General features: G+C 50.0%; 2 protein-coding genes across 5 annotated transcripts; both read left to right on the top strand.

Annotated features, from left to right (window-relative positions):
• Positions 1–204: 204 nt before the first annotated feature.
• On the top strand, positions 205–5,422 carry CNPY4 (canopy FGF signaling regulator 4). 3 transcript variants are annotated; one of them, XR_614430.4, is made up of 7 exons: positions 205–453; positions 2,837–2,963; positions 3,059–3,155; positions 3,362–3,484; positions 4,445–4,562; positions 4,656–4,888; positions 5,177–5,422. XR_614430.4 is itself a non-coding variant. In XM_054248232.2 (7 exons), exons 1-7 carry the CDS (start codon positions 421–423, stop codon positions 4,811–4,813), a joined length of 774 nt encoding a protein of 257 aa, XP_054104207.1. In that variant the 5' UTR covers positions 205–420; the 3' UTR covers positions 4,814–5,422. The 3 variants fall into 3 exon arrangements, 2 of the variants coding, with proteins under 2 accessions (XP_054104207.1, XP_002744055.2); XM_054248232.2 differs by adding an exon at positions 2,357–2,474 and having other exon boundaries at positions 4,656–5,422; XM_002744009.6 differs by having other exon boundaries at positions 4,656–5,422.
• Positions 4,655–8,090, top strand: MBLAC1 (metallo-beta-lactamase domain containing 1). Of its 2 annotated transcripts, none has more exons than XM_035281731.3 (2): positions 4,655–4,888; positions 6,953–8,090. In XM_035281731.3, exon 2 carries the CDS (start codon positions 6,981–6,983, stop codon positions 7,779–7,781), a length of 801 nt encoding a protein of 266 aa, XP_035137622.1. In that variant the 5' UTR covers positions 4,655–4,888; positions 6,953–6,980; the 3' UTR covers positions 7,782–8,090. The 2 variants fall into 2 exon arrangements, with proteins under 2 accessions (XP_035137622.1, XP_035137621.1); XM_035281730.3 differs by lacking the exon at positions 4,655–4,888 and adding an exon at positions 6,605–6,673.
• The last annotated feature ends 11,195 nt before the right edge of the window (positions 8,091–19,285 follow it).

Raw genomic sequence — 19,285 nt, 5'->3', positions numbered from 1 at the left:
CCGTGCCAGAATACGTTCTCTGGACTCACGGAATGAAATTATATTTTAAAATTTTGTTTAAACATCTACATATAAGAAGAATTCCGTCTTGGTTGAATTACTGCAAATTATTCCTTCACTACCCGGCTGCCAGGACCTTGAAGAGGCGCCACAAAACGGAGGCGGAGAAACTCAGAGCAATGAGGCCCCGCCCCCTACCGAGCTGATTCTGCTCGTGCGCCGACCTTGCCAGGCTGGATTTAAGGTTGCCGCCAGCCGCCTGGGCATTTAAAGGACCCACTGCCTTCCCGAAGTTGGTTTGAAAGCAAGCGATGGTTGTTTGTGGATGGCGCTTTGTCATGGGACCTATGTGGTTGGGAATATTGCTTTTCCTTTTGGCCGTGCACGGGGCTTGGGCTGGGAAGCCGAAGGAAGAGGACGATGACACAGAACGTTTGCCCAGCAAATGCGAAGGTATCTGAAGGGGGTAGCCCCTGTTGGCATCGCCCGGCCACACCTCCTTCTTCTAGGCCGGACCTCTTGGACTGTATTGGGTGGGTCACCTGAACTCCTTGAAAGCTTGAGGGAGGTTCTGGTGGAGCTTGGCTGAATTTGAATGGATGGGGTCAAGGAAGCAAACGTGTAGTGCCGCCCCAAAGCTATGGCACTGCACTTCCCAGGAGGCATTCAAAGAGAGCCTGCATTTTTTTGGTTGACTTGGACCCCCCCGCCCCCCCCCAATGGATTGTGGGAATTGTAGTTCAGGGACCATTGGCCCTGGACTGCCAACTTTAGAGCATCTTCAGTGCGTGTTTCCCGTCACCAGACCTTAATCTGCAGAGGCTGCAGGAGCTCTGTGAGGCTCAGGCCTTGTGGACATCTGCTGCCCCACCCTAGCATAGACGCTCCCAAATTACAGGCCCCACGACCCCTGACGGGGTTTGAGGGTGAGTAATTCTGCCCTTCAAGCTCAAAAACAACAGGAGGCCACACGACTAGGGGAGGTTCCCCATCCGGGTGAGACTTTGCAGACGGTGTGTACTATGTGGATTTTTCAGCAAGCAGCACTTTCCGTAGCTGCACTAGTGTGGGGCCCAGTTGAGAAAGGGGGCACTTCAGAGCTGGCCCTGATCCCCTAGTTTGCTGCCCTCCTGACTTCACGTTTCTTCCCTGGATTCTTGAGGGAAGAAACGTAAAGTCAGGAAAGGTGGTCATGATACTCTCATGACGTAGTCCTCATCTCTGTCTCTTTTCACCTCCGTGTCCCACTCTTCTCCCCTGACCTGTCAGCCTTTTTAAACACAGACTTAATCACCTAATTGTATCAGTCCTTGCTTTAAAACCTCTGCAGGCCTTTGATCAGAATACAGCCAAAGGGGCTGCACACAGTAGCTCACATCTGTAATCCCAGCACTTTGGAAGGCCAAAGTAGGAGGAATACTTGAGCCCATGAGTTCAGGACCAGCTTCACCATATCTTGTCATCCTAGGTTTTTCTGTCCCAACTACACTGACGGAGACCCGTAGATAGATATAATAGGTCTTAATGCTGTCTGTATTGTTAGTGTGAATGCAGAAGGAGCTCAATAACTGCAGGATAACAGTGAATACATATACAGTGCTCACTATGTGCCAGCCTTTATATATGTTGGTTTCTTTAATCCTCATCACACTCCTATGAGGGACAGACTATTATCCCATTTTATTTATATATACGTATATGTGTGTGTCTGTGTGTGTAATTTTTTTTTTTTAGATAGAGTCTCACTCTGTCACCCAGGCTGGAATGCAGTGGTGCCATCTTGGCTCACTACAACCTCAGCCTCCTGAGTAACTGAGATTGCAGGCATCTGCCACCATGCCAACTAATTTCTTTTGTATTTTTAGTAGAGAGGGAGTTTTACCATCTTGGCCAGGCTGGTCTTGAACCCCTGACTTTGTGATCCAGCCACCTTGGCCTCCCAAAGTGCTGGGATGACAGGTGTAAGCTGCTGTGCCCAGCATTTTATTCTTGAGACAAGAGCCTTACGCTGTTACCCAGGCTGGAATGCTGTGGCAAAAATCTCAGCTCATTGCAACCTCCTGTGTCTCCTGCCTCAGCCTCCCAAGTAGCTGGGATTACAGGCGCCTGCCATCACACTTGGCTAATTTGTATATTTTTAGTAGAGATGGGGTTTCACCATGTTGCCCAGGTAGGTCTCGAACTTCTGACCTTGTGATCCGACCACCTTAGCCTCCCAGAGTGCTGGGATGACAGGTGTGAGCCACTGCGCCCGGCCTGTATATGTTGATTTAATACTCATCACACCCCTATGAGGGACAGATGATTCTTATCCCATTTTATTTATTTTTAACATATTTTACTTTTTTTGAGACAGAGTCTCCCTCTATTGTCCAGGCTGGAGTGCAGTGGCAGGATCTCAGCTCATTGCAACCTCCGCCTGCTGGGTTCAAGTGATTCTCCTGCCTCAGTCTCCGGAGTAGCTGGGATTACAGGTGTGTACTACCACACCTGGCTAGTTTTTATATTTTTAATAGAGATGGGGTTTCACCATGTTGGCCAGGCTGGTCTTGAACTCCTCAAGTGATCCACCCACTTCAGCCTCCCAAAGCGCTGGGATTACAGGCATGAGCCACCATGCCTGGCCTATTATCCCATTTTAGAGATGAAGAAATAGAGGCACAGCAAGTAGCAAGATTGTCACACAGCTGCTAAATGGCTGAGCCAGGATTCCAACCCAGCCAGTTTGGCTCAAGTATGCACTTGAATGTTCTGCTGCCTCAGGTCATCTGCCGAATGAATGGCTGATGTGTTTGTCTGTCTTTCACCTCCCCCGGATGTTTCTCCTCCCTGCCAGTGTGTAAGCTGCTGAGCACAGAGCTACAGGCGGAGCTGAGTCGAACTGGCCAATCTCGAGAGGTGCTGGAGCTGGGGCAGGTGCTGGACACAGGCAAGAGGAAGAAACATGTGCCTTACAGCGTGTCGTGAGTCCTCCATGCTCCTCCACCTTCCAACCGCCAAAGGAGCGCTGGGAGTTCCTAAAGCATCCAAGGAATCTTTGTTTGCCCTCTTTCCACAGAGAGACAAGGTTAGAAGAGGCCTTGGAGAATTTATGTGAGCGGATCCTGGACTACAGTGTTCACGCTGAGCGCAAGGGCTCACTGAGATATGCCAAGGTCAGATCCTTCCCAGGGCAGGACTCCCACTTCTCAGAAACAAATATCTGTATTCCCTGAGGTCCTCCAGAGGTTACCTGCCCATCATCTCACCATCATGGAACTCACCCCTCAATCTCCAGCAGCTGATGAAACTGAAATGGCAGAAAGGGGAAGGGAGGGTTGAGGTGGTGGGCTGGGCTGATACCAAATTCTTAATTTCTCAGGGTCAGAGTCAGACCATGGCAACGCTGAAAGGCCTAGTGCAGAAGGGGGTGAAGGTGGATCTGGGGATCCCTTTGGAGCTGTGGGATGAGCCCAGTGTGGAAGTCACATACCTCAAGAAGCAGGTAGGATAAGATACTGCACCATCCAGGGAGATGAGAAGGGAACCTGAGAGGGGAGCTAGGTTAGGGTTTGACTGTAGGGGATGTCTACCTCTGAGGAGGGGGAAGCGGGGAGAGTGAGGACTGTGCCATTGATTAGAGTGGTTCCAGGAGCGGCCGGACATGGTGGCTCACACCTGTAATCCCAGCAATTTGGGAGGCTGAGGCGAGTGAATCACCTGAGGTCAGAAAGTTGAGACCACCCTGGCCAACATGGTGAAACGCCGTATCTACAAAAAATACAAAAATTAGCCAGGCATGCTGGTGCGTGCCTGTAATCCCAGCTACTAGGGAGGCTGAGGCAGAATTGCTTGAACCCAGGAAGTGGAGGTTGCAGTTAGCCAAGATTGCATCACTGCACTCCAGCCTGGGCGAACAAAGAAATCATAATGAGCCAGATGTGATGTCACGGCTGTGATGCTAGCACTTTGTGAGTCTGAGGTAGAAGGACTGCTTGAGGTTAGAGTTCAAGACCAGCCTGTGCAACAAAAGAGACCCTTCTCTATAAAAAATAACAATTTTAAAATTTAAGGAAAATTTTAGAAGTCATCATGGTTGCTAATAGTATCCACAATCACTTACTGAGCACTTACTGTGTCCCAGACTCTGGACCACATGCTTTGCATCTGCTGCCTCATTTTACCCTCACAACAACCTGAGGCGGTAGGTGCAATTACCATACATATATTACAGGCAAGGAACTGAAACTCAAGAGTTGAATAACCTATTTGGCAGAGTAGGTGCCGCTAAATGTTTCTTGAATGAATGAGGATCACACATCCAGTTGGCCAAGCTTAGCGTCCTGACTACCTGCCTCTCCAAAATCAGTCAGGTTGAGCAGCTAGAACAGGGAATGGAGAGCAGACAGGAGGGATTCCAAATCTGTCCAGAGCAGATTCTCTTCTGGCCCTTCTACTTGCCCAGTGTGAGACCATGCTGGAGGAGTTTGAAGACGTTGTGGGAGACTGGTACTTCCACCATCAGGAGCAGCCCCTACAAAATTTTCTCTGTGAAGGTCATGTGCTACCAGCTGCTGAAACTGGTAAGTGTGGGGGTTGAGCTCCTCTCCTGCCAAGCCACAGCCTCCCCTGCCTCCAGGACTAATACTTAAATTGCTTTTCCTCATCCAATCTAGCATGTCTACAGGAAACGTGGACTGGAAAGGAGATCACAGATGGGGAAGAGAAAACAGAAGGGGAAGAAGAGGAAGAGGAAGAGGAGGAGGAAGAGGAAGGGAGAGACAAGATGACCAAGACAGGAGGCCACCCCAAACGTGACCAAGAAGAACTTTGACCCTTGCCCCCAAAAGGGGACGGGATCATGGAGAGCCCTCTGAAGTCTGTGCTCTCCCAGCTCACAGCTTTCAGGGTATGTTTGTGAGTGACTCCACCCAAGCTTGTAGCTGTTCTCTCCCATCTAACCTCAGGCAAGATCCTGGTGAAGCAGCATGGCATGGCTTGCTGGGATGGAGGGTGGGGGTGGAGGTCCTGCACTTGCAGATGAACTCCATCCAGCCCCTTAATTGGCAGGTGTGTGTGCTGACAGTACTGAAAGCTTTTCCCTTTAACTGCTCCCCACTCCAACCCAGAGGTCACCAGTAGCACTGGAGCTGTGGGCTTTGGGAAAGTCACTTAGCTCCATAAGGTCTGTTTTTAGACCCTTCCAAGGAAGAGGCCAGAACGGACATTCTCTACAATCTATATATATTGCCTGCATCCAGGAGGCTACACACCAGCAAACCGTGAAGGAGAAATGGGACACTGGGTGATGGCCTGGAGTTGCTGATAAGTTAGGTGGGGTAGATACTTGGTCTACTTCAGATCAGTGTCACTGAGAGCCTACCACATAGTTTCATAGGTGCTAAATTTTGTATATTGCTATTAAATTTTTTTTTTCTAAAAACTACCTGGACCCAAAGTTTCAAACAACAGCAGGGCACACGTTATAGCTAGCTGGTTGATGAGGCAGCACCCAGAATGGCCAGTATCTTGTTAAGCTCAAGCTCCAGCCTGGGCAACATAGTGAAACCCCATCTCTATAAATATGTACACACACACACCCCCCAAAAAGCTGCAGGCGCGGTGGCTCCTGCCTGTAATCCCAGCCCTTTGGGAGGCCTAAGGAGCAAATCACCTGAGGTTGGGAGTTCAAGACGAGCTGACCACCATGAAACCCTTCTCTACTAAAAATATAAAAAGTTAGCCGGGCGTGGTGGTGCATGCGCCTGTAATCCCAGCTACTTGGGAGGTTGAGGCAGGAGAATCACTTGAACCTGGGAGGTGGAGGTTTCCATGAGCCGAGATCGAGCCATTGTACTACAGCCTAGGTGACAAGAGCAAGACTCTTGTCTCAAAAAAACAAAAACAAAACAAAACTAGAAGGGCATGCATGTCTGTATTACCAGTACTTCGGGAAGCCGAAGTGGGAGGATTGTTTGAACTCAGGGGTTCGAGGCTGGGGCAAGCAATGATGGCGCCCCTGCACTCCAGCCTGGGGGGCAGGGCAAGACTTGGTCTCAAAAGAAAAAAAATGCCAGACGGAGTGGCTCACACATACAATCCCAGCACTTTGGGAGACCAAGGCTGGGGAATCGTTGGAACCCAGGAGTTTCAGACCAGTCCCGGCAACAGTCTCTACAAAAAAAAAAAAAGAGAGAGAGAGAGAGCGAGAAAGAGAAGAAAGAAAAAGGAAGGAAGGAAAGAAAAAAAAGAAAGAAGAAATATAAAGCTTAGCTGGGCTTGGTGGTGTGCGCTTGTGGTCCCAGCTACTTATGAGGCTGAGGCGGGAGGATCACATGAGCCCACGAAGTCGAAGCTGCAGTGAGTTCCGATTGTGCCACTGTACTCCAGCCTGGGCAACAGAGCGAGACTCTACCACAGAGCTAATGGCGCTTCATAATTGTGAGCCCAAGGAAGCTGCTGGGGTCGCGGGGCGGGAAACCGCCAGCGGGCTGGAGTCCAGGCAGCCTTCTCTGGCACACAGTGAAGAAGGCGCCGGAACTACAGCCAACGCCGCGGCGCCATTTCGGCCGCCATAGCTGGGCGCACGGAAGCTCACAGAAGACAAACTCCCATGCGCGTTTTCGATTTCTGTGCTTTCCTCGAGCGAGGCAAGACTAGCAGAGACCCAACGTAGAGCGCGGCTAGGGTTCGAGTAAGGGAAATACAAAGGATAGCCTTTGGAGGGTGACGGGAGAGGACCCACCGCGAAAGGGACGGGGCGGGGGGCCGAAGGCGCCAAGGGAGGGGCGGGCCCACGTGGGAACGGGAGGCTGGGCGATACCATCTTGGGCAGGGGTCGAGGGTGATACCAACTTAATGGAAGGCGGGTGGCAGAGAACCAAGGCTTAGTGGTAGTGGTGGGGCCGGGCGCGGATGGAGGACAGTAGAGGGACAGCACGGTCGCCCACTGCTCCATTTCCTTTCTCCTCAGCCCGTCTCTCCCTGCCGGGAGCAGCTTCATGCGGACCGAGCCGCTGCGCGGGGCGTCCCCTCTGCTGGTGCCCGGCGACCCCTACTCCGTGGTGGTTCTGCTGCAGGGCTACGCGGAGCCTGAGGGAGTGGACGACGCCGTGCGCGCCAACGGCTCCGTGACCCTTGTCCTGCCCCAGACCTGGGGTCCGGCATCCAGCCACGGAGAGTCCCCGCGCGGGGTGGGCGGCGCGGAGGCCGCCCTGGAGGAGGCGGCCCGTGGCCCCATCCTGGTGGACACCGGGGGCCCCTGGGCTCGGGAGGCGCTACTGGGGGCGCTGGCGGGGCAGGGCGTGGCCCCTGGAGACGTGACGCTGGTGGTGGGGACCCACGGGCACTCGGATCACATCGGGAATTTGGGGCTGTTCCCAGGCGCTGCTCTGCTGGTCTCGCACGACTTCTGTCTCCCCGGAGGCCGCTACCTGCCCCATGGGCTGGGTGAGGGGCGGCCCTTGAGCCTGGGCCCGGGGCTCGAGGTGTGGGCCACGCCGGGCCACGGGGGCCAGCGCGATGTGAGCGTTGTGGTGGCTGGCACGGCTCTGGGCACCGTAGTGGTGGCGGGCGATGTGTTTGAGCGAGATGGGGACGAGGATTCGTGGCAGGCGCTGAGTGAAGACCCCGCAGCCCAGGAGCGGACCCGGAAGAGGGTCCTGGTCGCTGCCGACGTGGTCGTACCTGGTCACGGGCCCCCCTTTCGAGTGCTCAGGGAAGGCTCGCAGCCCGAGACTGAGGGTGAAGGGAACAGCCAGCAGGAGCCAGTGGTCGGAGACGAGGAGCCCTCTCTGCACTGATCAGCCCCGAGAGAGACTGGTTTCTTGACAGGGAAGCCCTTCAGCGAGGAGCTGCTGAAGACAGAGCACGCATCGGCCAGTCAGAGCAGTCAAGGGTGGAAGCTTTCAGCCCTTCCAAGAGGCCAGGTTTCTAGTGAGGACAGAGTGCACTTGACACTGCCATCACGGCGTCAGAGACGTTGCCTGTCTCTGCAACCAAACTAAGATCAAAGGACGGGCTCAGCTCCTGTGCATCCTCCCTGGGCCTCAGTAAAATGGGAAAGGGTTCGTCCGAGGGGCCCAAAATAAAAATGGAAACTGCATTGAAAATCATAGTGCCCTAGTGTAAATGTGAAGTATTGACAGTAATAATTGTGCAAACATGGTAATTGCCAACTTCAGCAAGGGGCACACTAGCCAATTGCCTGCCTCTTTCTTTTTTTGTTGTTCTCAGAAGAATCTATCTTCCTTCCTTCCTTTTTTTTCTTTTTCTTTCTTTCCTTTTTTCTGACTGAGTCTGGCTCTTGGGACTCACAGGCATCCACAAAGGCCTTCAGACCCCCAGGAGCACTCAGGTGGAGCAGATGAAGGAAAGGAGCAAGTCCGCCTCGTTGTGGATAATGAGCAGGCCTGGGTGGATGCTGTCTGGCATGGCCAGGCTGGAGGTTATTTCCCAGGCATCCGCCTCCTGGGTTCAAGCGATTCTCCTGCCTCAGGTTTTTGTTGTTGTTGTTGTTGTTGTTTTTTAGTGGAGACAGGGTTTTGCCACGTTGGCCAGGCTGGTCTTGAACTCCTGACCTCAGGTGATCCGTCCGCATCGAGCCACCACACCTGGTCTATTATCCCTTTTCACAAATAAGAAAAAACTGAAGTGCTGAGTGGTTAAGTGACTTCACCTTAAGTCATCAGAGATGACATAAATAGTAATTGGTGGCTGGGCAAGGTGGCTCATACCCGTAATCCCAAAGCTTTGGGAGGCTGCAGAAGGACGATTGCTTGAGATCAGGAGTTTGAGACAAGCCTGGGCAACATAGTGAGATCCCATCTCTAAAAAAAAAATTAGTTGGGCTTGGTGGACCCCGCCTGCAACCCCAACTATTTGGGAGGCTGAGGCAGGAGAATCACTTGAGCTTAGGAGTTGGAGACTACAGTGAACCGTGATTGCACCACTGCACTCCAGCATGGGCAACAGATCAAGACCCTGAAAGTTATTGGCAAAAAGTAACTGGCAGGCCGGGCGCGGTGGCTCACACCTATGATCTCAGCACTTTGGGAGGCCGAGGCGGGTGGATCATGAGGTCAAGAGATCGAGACCATCCTGGTCAACAAGGTGAAACCCCATCTCTACTAAAAATACAAAAATCAGCTGGGCATGGTGGCGCACGCCTGTAGTCCCAACTACTCGGGAGGCTGAGGCAAGAGAATTGCTTGAACCCAGGAGGCAGAGGTTGCGGTGAGCCGAGATCGCGCCATTGCACTCCAGCCTGGGTAACGAGAGCCAAACTCTGTCTCACAAAAAAAGTAACTGGCAGAGCAGATTCCAACTCAGGCAGTCTCGCTGCAGAAGTGGACTTTACCTCTACGTGGCATTCTGAGGCAGCTCCTGCATTGAATAATAGATTGATTTCCAATCGACCAATGCAAAAGGGATACGTGGTTCTTTTTTTTTTTTTTTTGAGACAGAGTTTCGCTCTTGTTATCCAGGCTGGAGTGCAATGGCGCAATCTCGGCTCACCACAACCTCCGCCTCCTGGGTTCAGGCAATTCTCCTGCCTCAGCCTCCTGAGTAGCTGGGATTACAGGCACGCACCACTATGCCCAGCTAATTTTTTGTATTTTTAGTAGAGACGGGGTTTCACCATGTTGACCAGGATGGTCTCAATCTCTTGACCTCGTGATCCACCTGCCTTGGCCTCCCAAAGTGAGCCACTGCGCCCGGCCCCTTCTTTTTTCTTTTTTTTTGAGATGGAGTTTCGCTCTTCTTGCCCAGGCTGGAGTGCAATGGCGTGATCTCCGCTCACTACAACCTCCATCTCCCAGTTTCTTTTCTTTTTCTTTTTTTTTTTAGAGATGGGGTCTCGCTATGTTGCCCAGGCTGGAGTGCAGTGGCTGTTCACAGCCGCGATTCCACTACTGATCAGCACGGGAGTTTTGACCTGCTCCATTTCTGACCTGGGCCAGTTCACCCCTCCTTAGGCAACCTGGTGGTCCCCCACTCCCGGGAGATCACCATATTGATGCCGAACTTAGTGCGGACGCCCAATTGACATAGCGCACTACAGCCCAGAACTCCTGGGCTCAAGCGATCCTCCCACCTCAGCCTCCCGAGAAGTTGGGACTACAGGCACGTGCCACCACGCCCAGCCAGCTCCCAGTTTCAAGAGATTCTCCTGCCTCAGCCTCCCAAGTGGCTGGGATAATAGGCATGCACTACAATACCTGGTTAATTTTGTATTTTTAGTAGAGACAGGGTTTCTCCATGTTTGTCAGGCTGGTCTTGAATTCCCAGCCTCAGATGATCTGCCTGCCTTGGCCTCCCAAAGTGCTGGGATTATAGGCATGAGCCATCATGCCTGGCTAGTTTATTTTTTATAGAGATGGGGGTCTTACTATGTTGCCTGGGCTCAAGTGATTCTCTTGCTTCGGCCTCTCAAAGTGCTGGGATTACAGGTGTGAGCCAACCTGCCCAGCCTGGAAGAAGGTTCTGGTTCACCAAACATAGTCCTTCTATCACTGTCTCTGGCATGTGTTCCGCTTGTCTTATATGGCCTCTGACCCAAAGCCTAATGTCTAAGTCATTGCCATACACATCTGCAGGTCCCCTCTCTTGTTTAAAACTATATGTCTGTGGCTGGGCGTGCTGGCTCATGCTGGCTCATGCCTATAATCCCAGCACATTAGGAGGACGAGGCAGGTGGGTCCCTTGATGTCAGGAGTTGAGACCAGCGTGACCAACATGGTGAAACCCCATCTCTACTGAAAACAAAAAATTAGCCGGGGGTAGTGGCACGTGCCTGTAATCCCAGTTACTTGGGAGACTGAGGCAGGAGAATCACTTGAATCGGGGAGGTTGAGGTTGCAGAGAGCCGATTGTGACCCTGGATTCTAGCCTGGACTATAGAGGGAGACTCCATCTAAAAACAAAACAAAAAACAACCCAAAAACTATATGTCTGTGGGTTTTGGTAAATACTGCAGAGAATAACTCGCATCTGTGTCCTGGTCCTCACTGGTGCACCTGCACATCCTCCCCTTGCCACCAGAGGGGAGTCTAGGCTTGCCTCCAATTCCCTGGTCTCCAGCCCTCCCCATCCCTGACAAACCCTTCCTTCTCTGGGCCTAAATCCCCCTTTTCCCTCTTATCTCCACTGTTGCCAACCCTGCCTCCACCATCTCCATACTAGATGTAGAACAAGGAACTTGTTTGCACACAGAAGAAAGAGACAGAGGCGCTGTCTCTTTAGGGAGTAGCTAATGAAATTGGATCCCTGAGGTCCTTCTTGCACAATGGGCCAAAAAGAGAGAGAGATGCCAGAGAAGACGGACAGACCACAAAGGGAAAAGCCGCATAAATGCACAGATCAAAGGGAGAATTGGGAAAGTGTTACCTGTGGGTGGGAGACCCTGTGGGAGACCCCACAAGTGCCAAGGAAGGGTCTGAAGTCTCAGCCTGTTCCCATATGAATACAGAACTAGAAAAGAATTAGAGATATAGTTACATAGTTATTCCTACATGTAATCATGAATAATCACAGTTAATCATATGTAATCACAGAAATATATATACTCAAGGTAACCTTTTAATCTTACTATTGATTATCGGGTTATGGAGCATGGAACTGAGGTGACATTGTGAACAAAGTGATCCTAAGGCAAAATGCTCTAAGCCCTCTGTCACGCCTGCATAAAGGCTGCTAGAGGGCGCCTCGGCTGTGGGGCAGCACCAGCGCTGGGAAAGCGCCCACTGTTAAGCCAGCTAGGGAAGGAGATGTCCAAGACGTCTGAGACGTCCCCTTCCTCGGGGGAGTTAGGAGAAAACTCCGCTTCTCCAAGCTCTTGTGGTAGGCCTGACAGCTGTCAGGAAAACCCACGGACATCCGGGGGGCTTAATTGTCTCTATGTGATGCTGTGCTTCAGTGGTCATATTCCATGTCTACTTTCGTGTTCTGCTTCTGAACCTGGTCCCTCCTTTTCTTAAAAGATAAAATCAGTAATAGTAACATATATATATATATATATATATATTTTTTTTAAGACAGAGTCTTGCTCTGTTGCCAGGCTGGAGTGCACTGGCGCAATCTCAGCTCACTGCAACCTCCGCCTCCTGGGTTCAAGCAATTCTTCCGCCTTAGCCTCCCGAGTAGCTGGGACCACAGGCGCATGCCACCCCACCCGGCTAATTTTTTATAGTTTTAGTAGAGACAGGGTTTCACCATGTTGGCCAGGATCGTCTCGATCTCTTGACCTCGTGATCCGCCCGCCTCGGCCTCCCAAGGTGCTGGGATTACAGGCGTGAGCCACCGCGCCTGGCAGTAACATAAATCTTAATGTCTTTTTTCTTTCTTGACAAGTATGAAAAAGTGCTGACGCATTAGGTTTTCTCCTCACCTCAGCTGCTTGAAAGACCTGGGCCCCTATCTCCAAGACACATGATTTACCTGACCCTATCACTGACCACCATTACCTCACCCTACCCACCCTGCCCCCTGCTTTGTACTCAATAAAAGTCAGTGTTCAGGCACTCAGGGCCACTGCCGGACTCCACACTTTGTTTGGCAGTGGACACTTGGGCCCAAACTCTGTTTTCTCTTTCTTGGTGTCTTGTATCTTTTATTTCCACAGTTCCTCGTCTCCACACCTGTAGAGAGGGGCTCACAGGATCCTGTAGGGCAGGACCCTACATTACCAGATGGTACAATGGTGCAATTCCAGGCTCTGGGTGTCCCCGGCAAAGAACTGGACAGACACACACATATAGCAAAGCAGCAAAACTGTATTGAGTACAGTATTCCACTCTCAGAAGGCACAGCAGACAGAAGGCTCTGCCAGATGAGATCAGCATTAGTTTGGTGTACTTTGTTTTTGTTTAGATGGACTCTAGGCTGGAGTGCTTTGGCCCAATTTTGGCTCACTGCAACCTCCACCTCCCAGGTTCAGTGATTCTCCTGCCTCAGCCTCTTGAGTATCTCGGATTACAGGCACACACCACCACGCCTGCCTATTTTTTGTATTTTTAATAGAGATGGGGTTTCATCACGTTGGCCAGGCTGGTCTCGAACTGCAGACCTCAAATGATCTGCCTGCCTCGGCCTCCCAACGTGCTGAGATTACAGCCAAATCTCTGCCTCTTAACCTTGCTTCTTGCTCACCCACACCTTCACCTTGCTTTATTTTTTGTCTTTTTTGTATTCCTTTTGTTCACCTTGCTTTAAAACAAAGTAAAAGCACCTTGCTCTCTGCTTTTACTTATTCTGCCCTTTAAGCAAGTTTTAATTCCCTTTGCTATTCTCCTGCCTTATTTTCCCTATTTTCCTGCCTCAAAAGGAGTGGGTGGGCTCCAGCTCTCTCTCTAGCCCCCAGCTAAAACTCCAAGTCTCCAGTAAGCATGAGCCTAAGTTGGTCCTGCCTCATGGGAAACATAGCCACATGGTTTGAAATTGCAGGACCAACAAAGGCTCAGCAGTTCCTCCCACGGCAGGAAGTTAGTTAAGATGTGGTGGCTCACACCTGTAATTCCAGCACTTTGGGAGGCTGAGGCAGGAGGATCCCTTCAGCCTAGGAATTAAGATAAGCCTTGGCAACATAGTGAGACCTTGTCTCTACAAAAAATAAAAAATTAGCTGGGCGTAGTGGTGCACACCTGCAGTTCCAGCTACTGGGCAGGCTAAGGCAAGATCGCTTGAGCCTAGGAGGCAGAGGTTTCGGTGAGCCGAGATCATCCTGTGGCACTCCAGCCTGGGTGACAGAGTGAGACGATGTCTCAAAATAAGTAAATAAAGACACTATCAACAAGCTAAAAAGGCAATTCATAGAATGGGAAAAAGTGTTTCCAAATAATTCCTGATAAGCAATTGACATCCTGAATATGTAGAAAACTCCTAAAATTCAAACAATATAAAACACCTGATTCAACAAAGGGCAGCCAGGCGCAGTGACTCACGCCCGTAATCCTAGCACTTTGGGAGGCCCAGGCAGGTGGATCATAAGGTCAGGAGTTTGAGACCAGCCTGGCCAACTTGGTGAAACCCCATCTCTACTAAAAATACAAAAAATCAGCCAGGCATGGTGGTGCATGCCTGTAATCTCAGGTACTCAGGAGGCTGAGGCAGGAGAATGGCTTGAACCCAGGAGGCGGAGGTTGCAGTGAAGCCAAGGTCATGCTGTCATACTCCAGCCTGGGCAACAAGGTGAGACTCTGTCTCAAGAAAAAAAAAAAAAAACAGAAAAAAAGAAAAAAGAAGGGGCAAAAGACTTGACTAGGCATTTCGCTAAAGAGAGCCTATAGTTCCAGCTACTCAGGAGGCCAAAGCAGGAGGATCGCTTGAACCCAGGAGTTTAAGGCTATAGTGAGCCGTGATTGCACCACTGCACTCCAGCCTGGGAGACACAGAGAGACCCTGTCTTAAAAAAAAAAAAAAGATATACAAAAGGTCAATAAATACATGAAAAGATACTCAACATCACTAGAGAAATGCAAATCAAAACTACAGTGAGAAACTACCTGACATCCATTATGATGCCTACTATCAAAAACAGGAAATCAATGTTGGCGAGGATATGGAGAAACTGGAACTCTTGTGTACTGTCAGTGAGCATGTAAAATAGTGCAGCCAGTGTGAACAATACTATGTGCTTCCTCAAAAAATTAAAAATAGGCTGGGCACAGTGGCTCATTCCTGTAATCCCAGCACTTTGGGAGGCCAAAGCAGGAGGTTCACCCGAGGCTGGGAGTTTGAGATCAGTGTGTCCAACATGGAGGAACCCTGTCTCTCCTAAAAACACAAAATTAGCCGGGCGTGGTGGCACATGCCTGTAACCCCAGCTACTCGGGAGGCTGAGGCAGGAGAACCTGGGAGCCAGAATTTTGTGGTGAGCCAAAATTGTGCCACTGCACTCCAGCCTGGGCGACAAGAGCAAAACTCTTGTCTCAAAAAAAAAAAAACTCTTGTCTCAAGAAAAAAAAAAAAAAATTGGAAAGGAGCTGGTTGAGTTGGAGCAGAAATGTTACAACCTGGGAAAGAGAAAGTATGAACTTAGATTTCTATCATTTTCTCAAACAAACTCATTTGGACTAGTGTTTCGGACTCCCTTACAACTACCTCTGCCTGACACAATTTGCTCACTCATTCTCTTTCTTTTCTTTTCTTTCATTTTCCTTTTCTTTTCATTTCCCTCCCTCCCACACTTCCTTCCTTTTTTTGAGATGGAGTTTCACTCTTGTTGCCCAGGCTGGAGTGCAATGGCGCAATCTTGGCTCACTGCAAACTCCGCCTCCTGCATTCAAGTGATTCTCCTGCCTCAGTCTCCCTAGTAGCTGGGATTATAGGCATGCACCATCAAACCCACCCAGCTAATTTTGTATTTTTAGTAGAGACAGGATTTCTCCACATTGGTGAGGCCGGTCTCGAACTCCTGACTTCAGGTGATCCACACGTCTCGGCCTCCCAAAGTGCTGGCAATACAAGCATGAGCCACAGTACCTGGCTCTTTCTTTCCTATCTTTTCCTTCCTTCCTCCCTCCCTTCCTTCCTTTTTCTTTCTTTCTTTCTCTCCCTCTCTCTCTCCTCTCTTTCTTTTTTTCTTTTTCTATTTTTGAGATAGGATCTTGTTCTGTCACTTAGGCTAGAGTGCAGTGGTGCCATCTTGACTCATTGCAGCCTCTACCTCCCAGGCTCAAGTGAATCTCCCACCTCAGCCTCCTGAATAACCAGGACTACAGGTGCCTGCTACCATGTCCAGATCATTTTTGTATTTTTATGTAGAGACAGGATCTCCTTATGTTGCCCAGGCTGGTCTCAAACTTTTGGGCTCAAGTGATCCTCCTGCCTTGGCTTCCCAAAGTGCTGGGATTACAGGCTTGAGCCATGGTGCCCGGCCCTCATTCTCTTTCTAAGAACTTGTTCCACTGTGATGCTTCTGCTCCTGGATTAATAGCGGGAAACTGAATGAAGAAATGGAGAGCTTTTCTTAGCCTCCTTCTCTCGGATTAGAGGAACTAGTTCAATCTTTAGGGCTGGAGAGAGATAAGTAGAAAGAGAAATACTCATCCAAATTGCAATGGCTGATACCACAACCACAATCTTATGCCACTTGAACTGTCTGACTGATAGGTCTGTGGAAGCCCGGAGTTGTTTATTAGATGTCGGCTCTGTGATCAAGACCCTAGGTAGAAAGTTTTTTAAAATCCAAGGATCAGTAAGAAACCATCAATGTAGAAGATGTATATCAATAATGGCAGTTTCTGAAGTCTCCAGTTGCATGATTAAATAATTAGAAGCTGTATTCAGCAGTGTTTGTAATATATAATGACACAGTTCTACAAATTGCCATTATGTAGAATCAGTGGGATCCCTGAGCTTGTTTTCATGCAGCCAGATTGTCCCATCTGGGGGTGATGGGAGACAGTGACAGCTCATCAGGCTTTAGATTCTCATAAGGAGTGTGCAGCCTATATCCTTCATGCTCAGTTCACAATAGGGTTCATGCCTCTGTGAGAATCTAATGCCACCGTATGTGGTGGCTCATGCCTGTAATCCCATCACTTTGGGAGGCCGAAGTGGGAGGATCACCTGAGGTCAGGAGTTCAAGACCAGCCTGGCCAACATGGTGAAACCCCGTCTCTACCAAAAATATAAAAAATTAGTTAAGCATGGTGGTGGGCGCCTGTAATCCCAGCTACTCAGGAGGCTGAGGCTCAAGAATTGCTTGAACCTGGGAGGTGGAGGTTGCAGTGAGCCAAGATGGTGCCACTGCACTCCAGCTTGGGCGACAGAGTGAGACACCATCTCAAAAAAAAAAAAAAAAGAATCTAATGCCGCCGCTGATCCTACAGGAGGCAGAGCTCAGGCAGTAATGCAAGCAACAGGGAGCAGCTACAAATACAGATGAAGCTTCTGCTTGCTCACCTGCAACTCACCTCCTGCTGTGTGGACCAGTTTCTAATGGGCCATGGACCAGCACTGGTCTCCAGGGATTGGGGACCCCTGATCTAGATGATTACTTATATGAGGCACATGGGCTTGAGGGCTCTCTCAGGTTGTCTGAAGTCAAAGAGAGATGTATCTGGCCTGGAGCATTAAAACCAGGCTATCCACCATCCAGCATGAATCCTGGGAGTCACTAAGAGCAAATGCCATCTGACTCTGTGACAATCTGGCTGTTGGCGGGAAGGAGGGACCATCAACCTGAGCCTAAACTGAGGCTCTGGGCTGGGTGCAGTGGCTCACTTGGGAGGCTGAGGTGGGTGCATCATGAGATCAAGAGATCGAGACCATCCTGGCCAGTATGGTGAAACCCTGTCTTAACTTAAAAATATAAAAATTAGGTGGGTGTGGTGGTGTGCACCTGTAGTCCCAGCTACTGGTGAGGCTGAGGCAGGAGAATTGCTTGAACCTGGGAGGCAGAGATTGCAGTCAGCTGACATAGTGCCACTGCACTGCAGCCTGGTGACAGAATGAGACTCTGACTAAAAAAAAAAAAAAAATTAGGCAGTCGTGGTGGCAGGGTTGTATAATTCCAGCTACTCAGGAGGCTGAGTCATGAGAATCTCTTGAACCCGGGAGGCAGAGGTTGTAGTGAGCCCTGATCCAGCCACAGCACTCTAGCCTGGAGACAGAGCGAGACTTCGTTTCAAAACAAAAAACAAAAACAAAACTGAGGATCCTCTGGACCTGCTGCATTAACTTCTGCATGTCTCTACCTGCATTAACTTCTTTTTTTTTTTTTCAGATGGAGTCTCGCTCTGTTGCCCAGGCTGGAGTGCAGTGGCACCATCTCAGCTCACTGCAGCCTCCACCTCCTGGGCTCAGACTCAGTCTGAAAAAAAAGACCCTCCCAAAAGAAAATGCAATTAAAATTATAAGGCCCCATGAAAATATAAAGCAATGAAAACAGTGATCACACAGTAATAGCAGCAACAAGAAGAACCCTGGACAGATTTTCAGCTTCCATCCATGTGAAAATGGGATGTTGTGCAGGGGGAAGGGTATGAAAGAGATTCAGTACCTCAACTTTTTTTTTGAGATGGAGTTTCACTCTGTCGCCAGACTGGAGTGCAGTGGCGTGATATCAGCTCACTGCAACTTCTGCCTCCTGGGTTCAAGTGATTCTCATGCCTTAGCCTCCCAGTAGCTGGGATTACAGGCATGTGTCACCACACTCAGATAATTTTTGTATTTTTGTGGAGATGGGGTTTTGCCATGTTGGCCAGTATGGTCTTGATTTCCTGATCTCGTGATCCGCCTTGGCTTCCCAAAGTGCTGGGATTACAGGTGTGTTCCACCACACCTGGCCTTTTTATTTTATTTATTTATTTATTTATTTATTATTATTATTGAGACAAGATCTCTCTCTGTTGCCCAGGCTGGAGTGCAGTGGCCTGATCATGGCTCACTGCAGCCTTAACCTCCCGGGCTCTAGGAATCCTCCCTCATCAGCCTTCTAATAGCTGGGACCACAGGCACATGGCACTAAGCCCAGCTAAATTTTTTTTTTTTTTTTGAGATGGAGTTTCACTCTGTCACCTAGGCTGGAGTACAGTGGTGCAGTTCCAGCTCACTGCAATCTCCGCCTCCCGGGATCAAGGATTTCTCCTGCCTTAGCCCTCCTAGTAACCAGGATTACAGGCACATGCAACCATGCCTGGTTAATTTTTGTATTTTCAGTAGAGATGGGGTTTCACTGTGTTGGCTAGGCTGGTCTCAAATTCCTGACCTCAAGTGATCTGCCTGCCTTGGCCTCCCAAAGTGCTGGGATTACAGGCATGGGCCATCATGCCCAGCCTAAATTATTTTGTAGAGACAGAGTTCCACTATGTGGCTCAGGCTGGTCTCCAACTCCTGGGCTCAAACAATCCTCTCACCTCAGCCTCCCAAAGTTCTAGGATTACAAGTGCAAGTCACTGTGCCCACATGAATGCTTTCTGTTTGTTTGTTTGTTTTTATTTTTGAGACAGGGTCTTACTCTGTCACCTAGGCTGGAGTGCAGTGCGTTGATCTTGGCTCACTGCAACCTCTGCCTCCTGGGTTCAAGCGATTCCCCTCTAAAGATGTTCACGCCTGGAATCCCAGTACTTTGGGAGGCTGAGGCAGGCAGATCATGTGAGTTCAGAAGTTCGAGACCAGATTTTAGCAAACAGAATTTAACTTAAAGATTGTTGGCCAGGCATGGTGGCTCACGCCTGTAATCCTGGCACTTTGGGAGGCCAAGGCAAGTGGATCACTTCAGACCAGGAGTTCCAGACCAGCCTGGCAATGTGGAAGTTTTGCTGTCTCTAACTAAAAATACAAAAATTAGCTGGGCATGGTG

Source organism: Callithrix jacchus, chromosome 2 (genome assembly GCF_049354715.1).
Source record: "Callithrix jacchus isolate 240 chromosome 2, calJac240_pri, whole genome shotgun sequence".
Lineage (NCBI taxonomy): Eukaryota > Metazoa > Chordata > Mammalia > Primates > Cebidae > Callithrix > Callithrix jacchus.
Note: the sequence above shows the minus strand (reverse complement) of the source record. Positions and strands in the feature narration are given on the sequence as shown.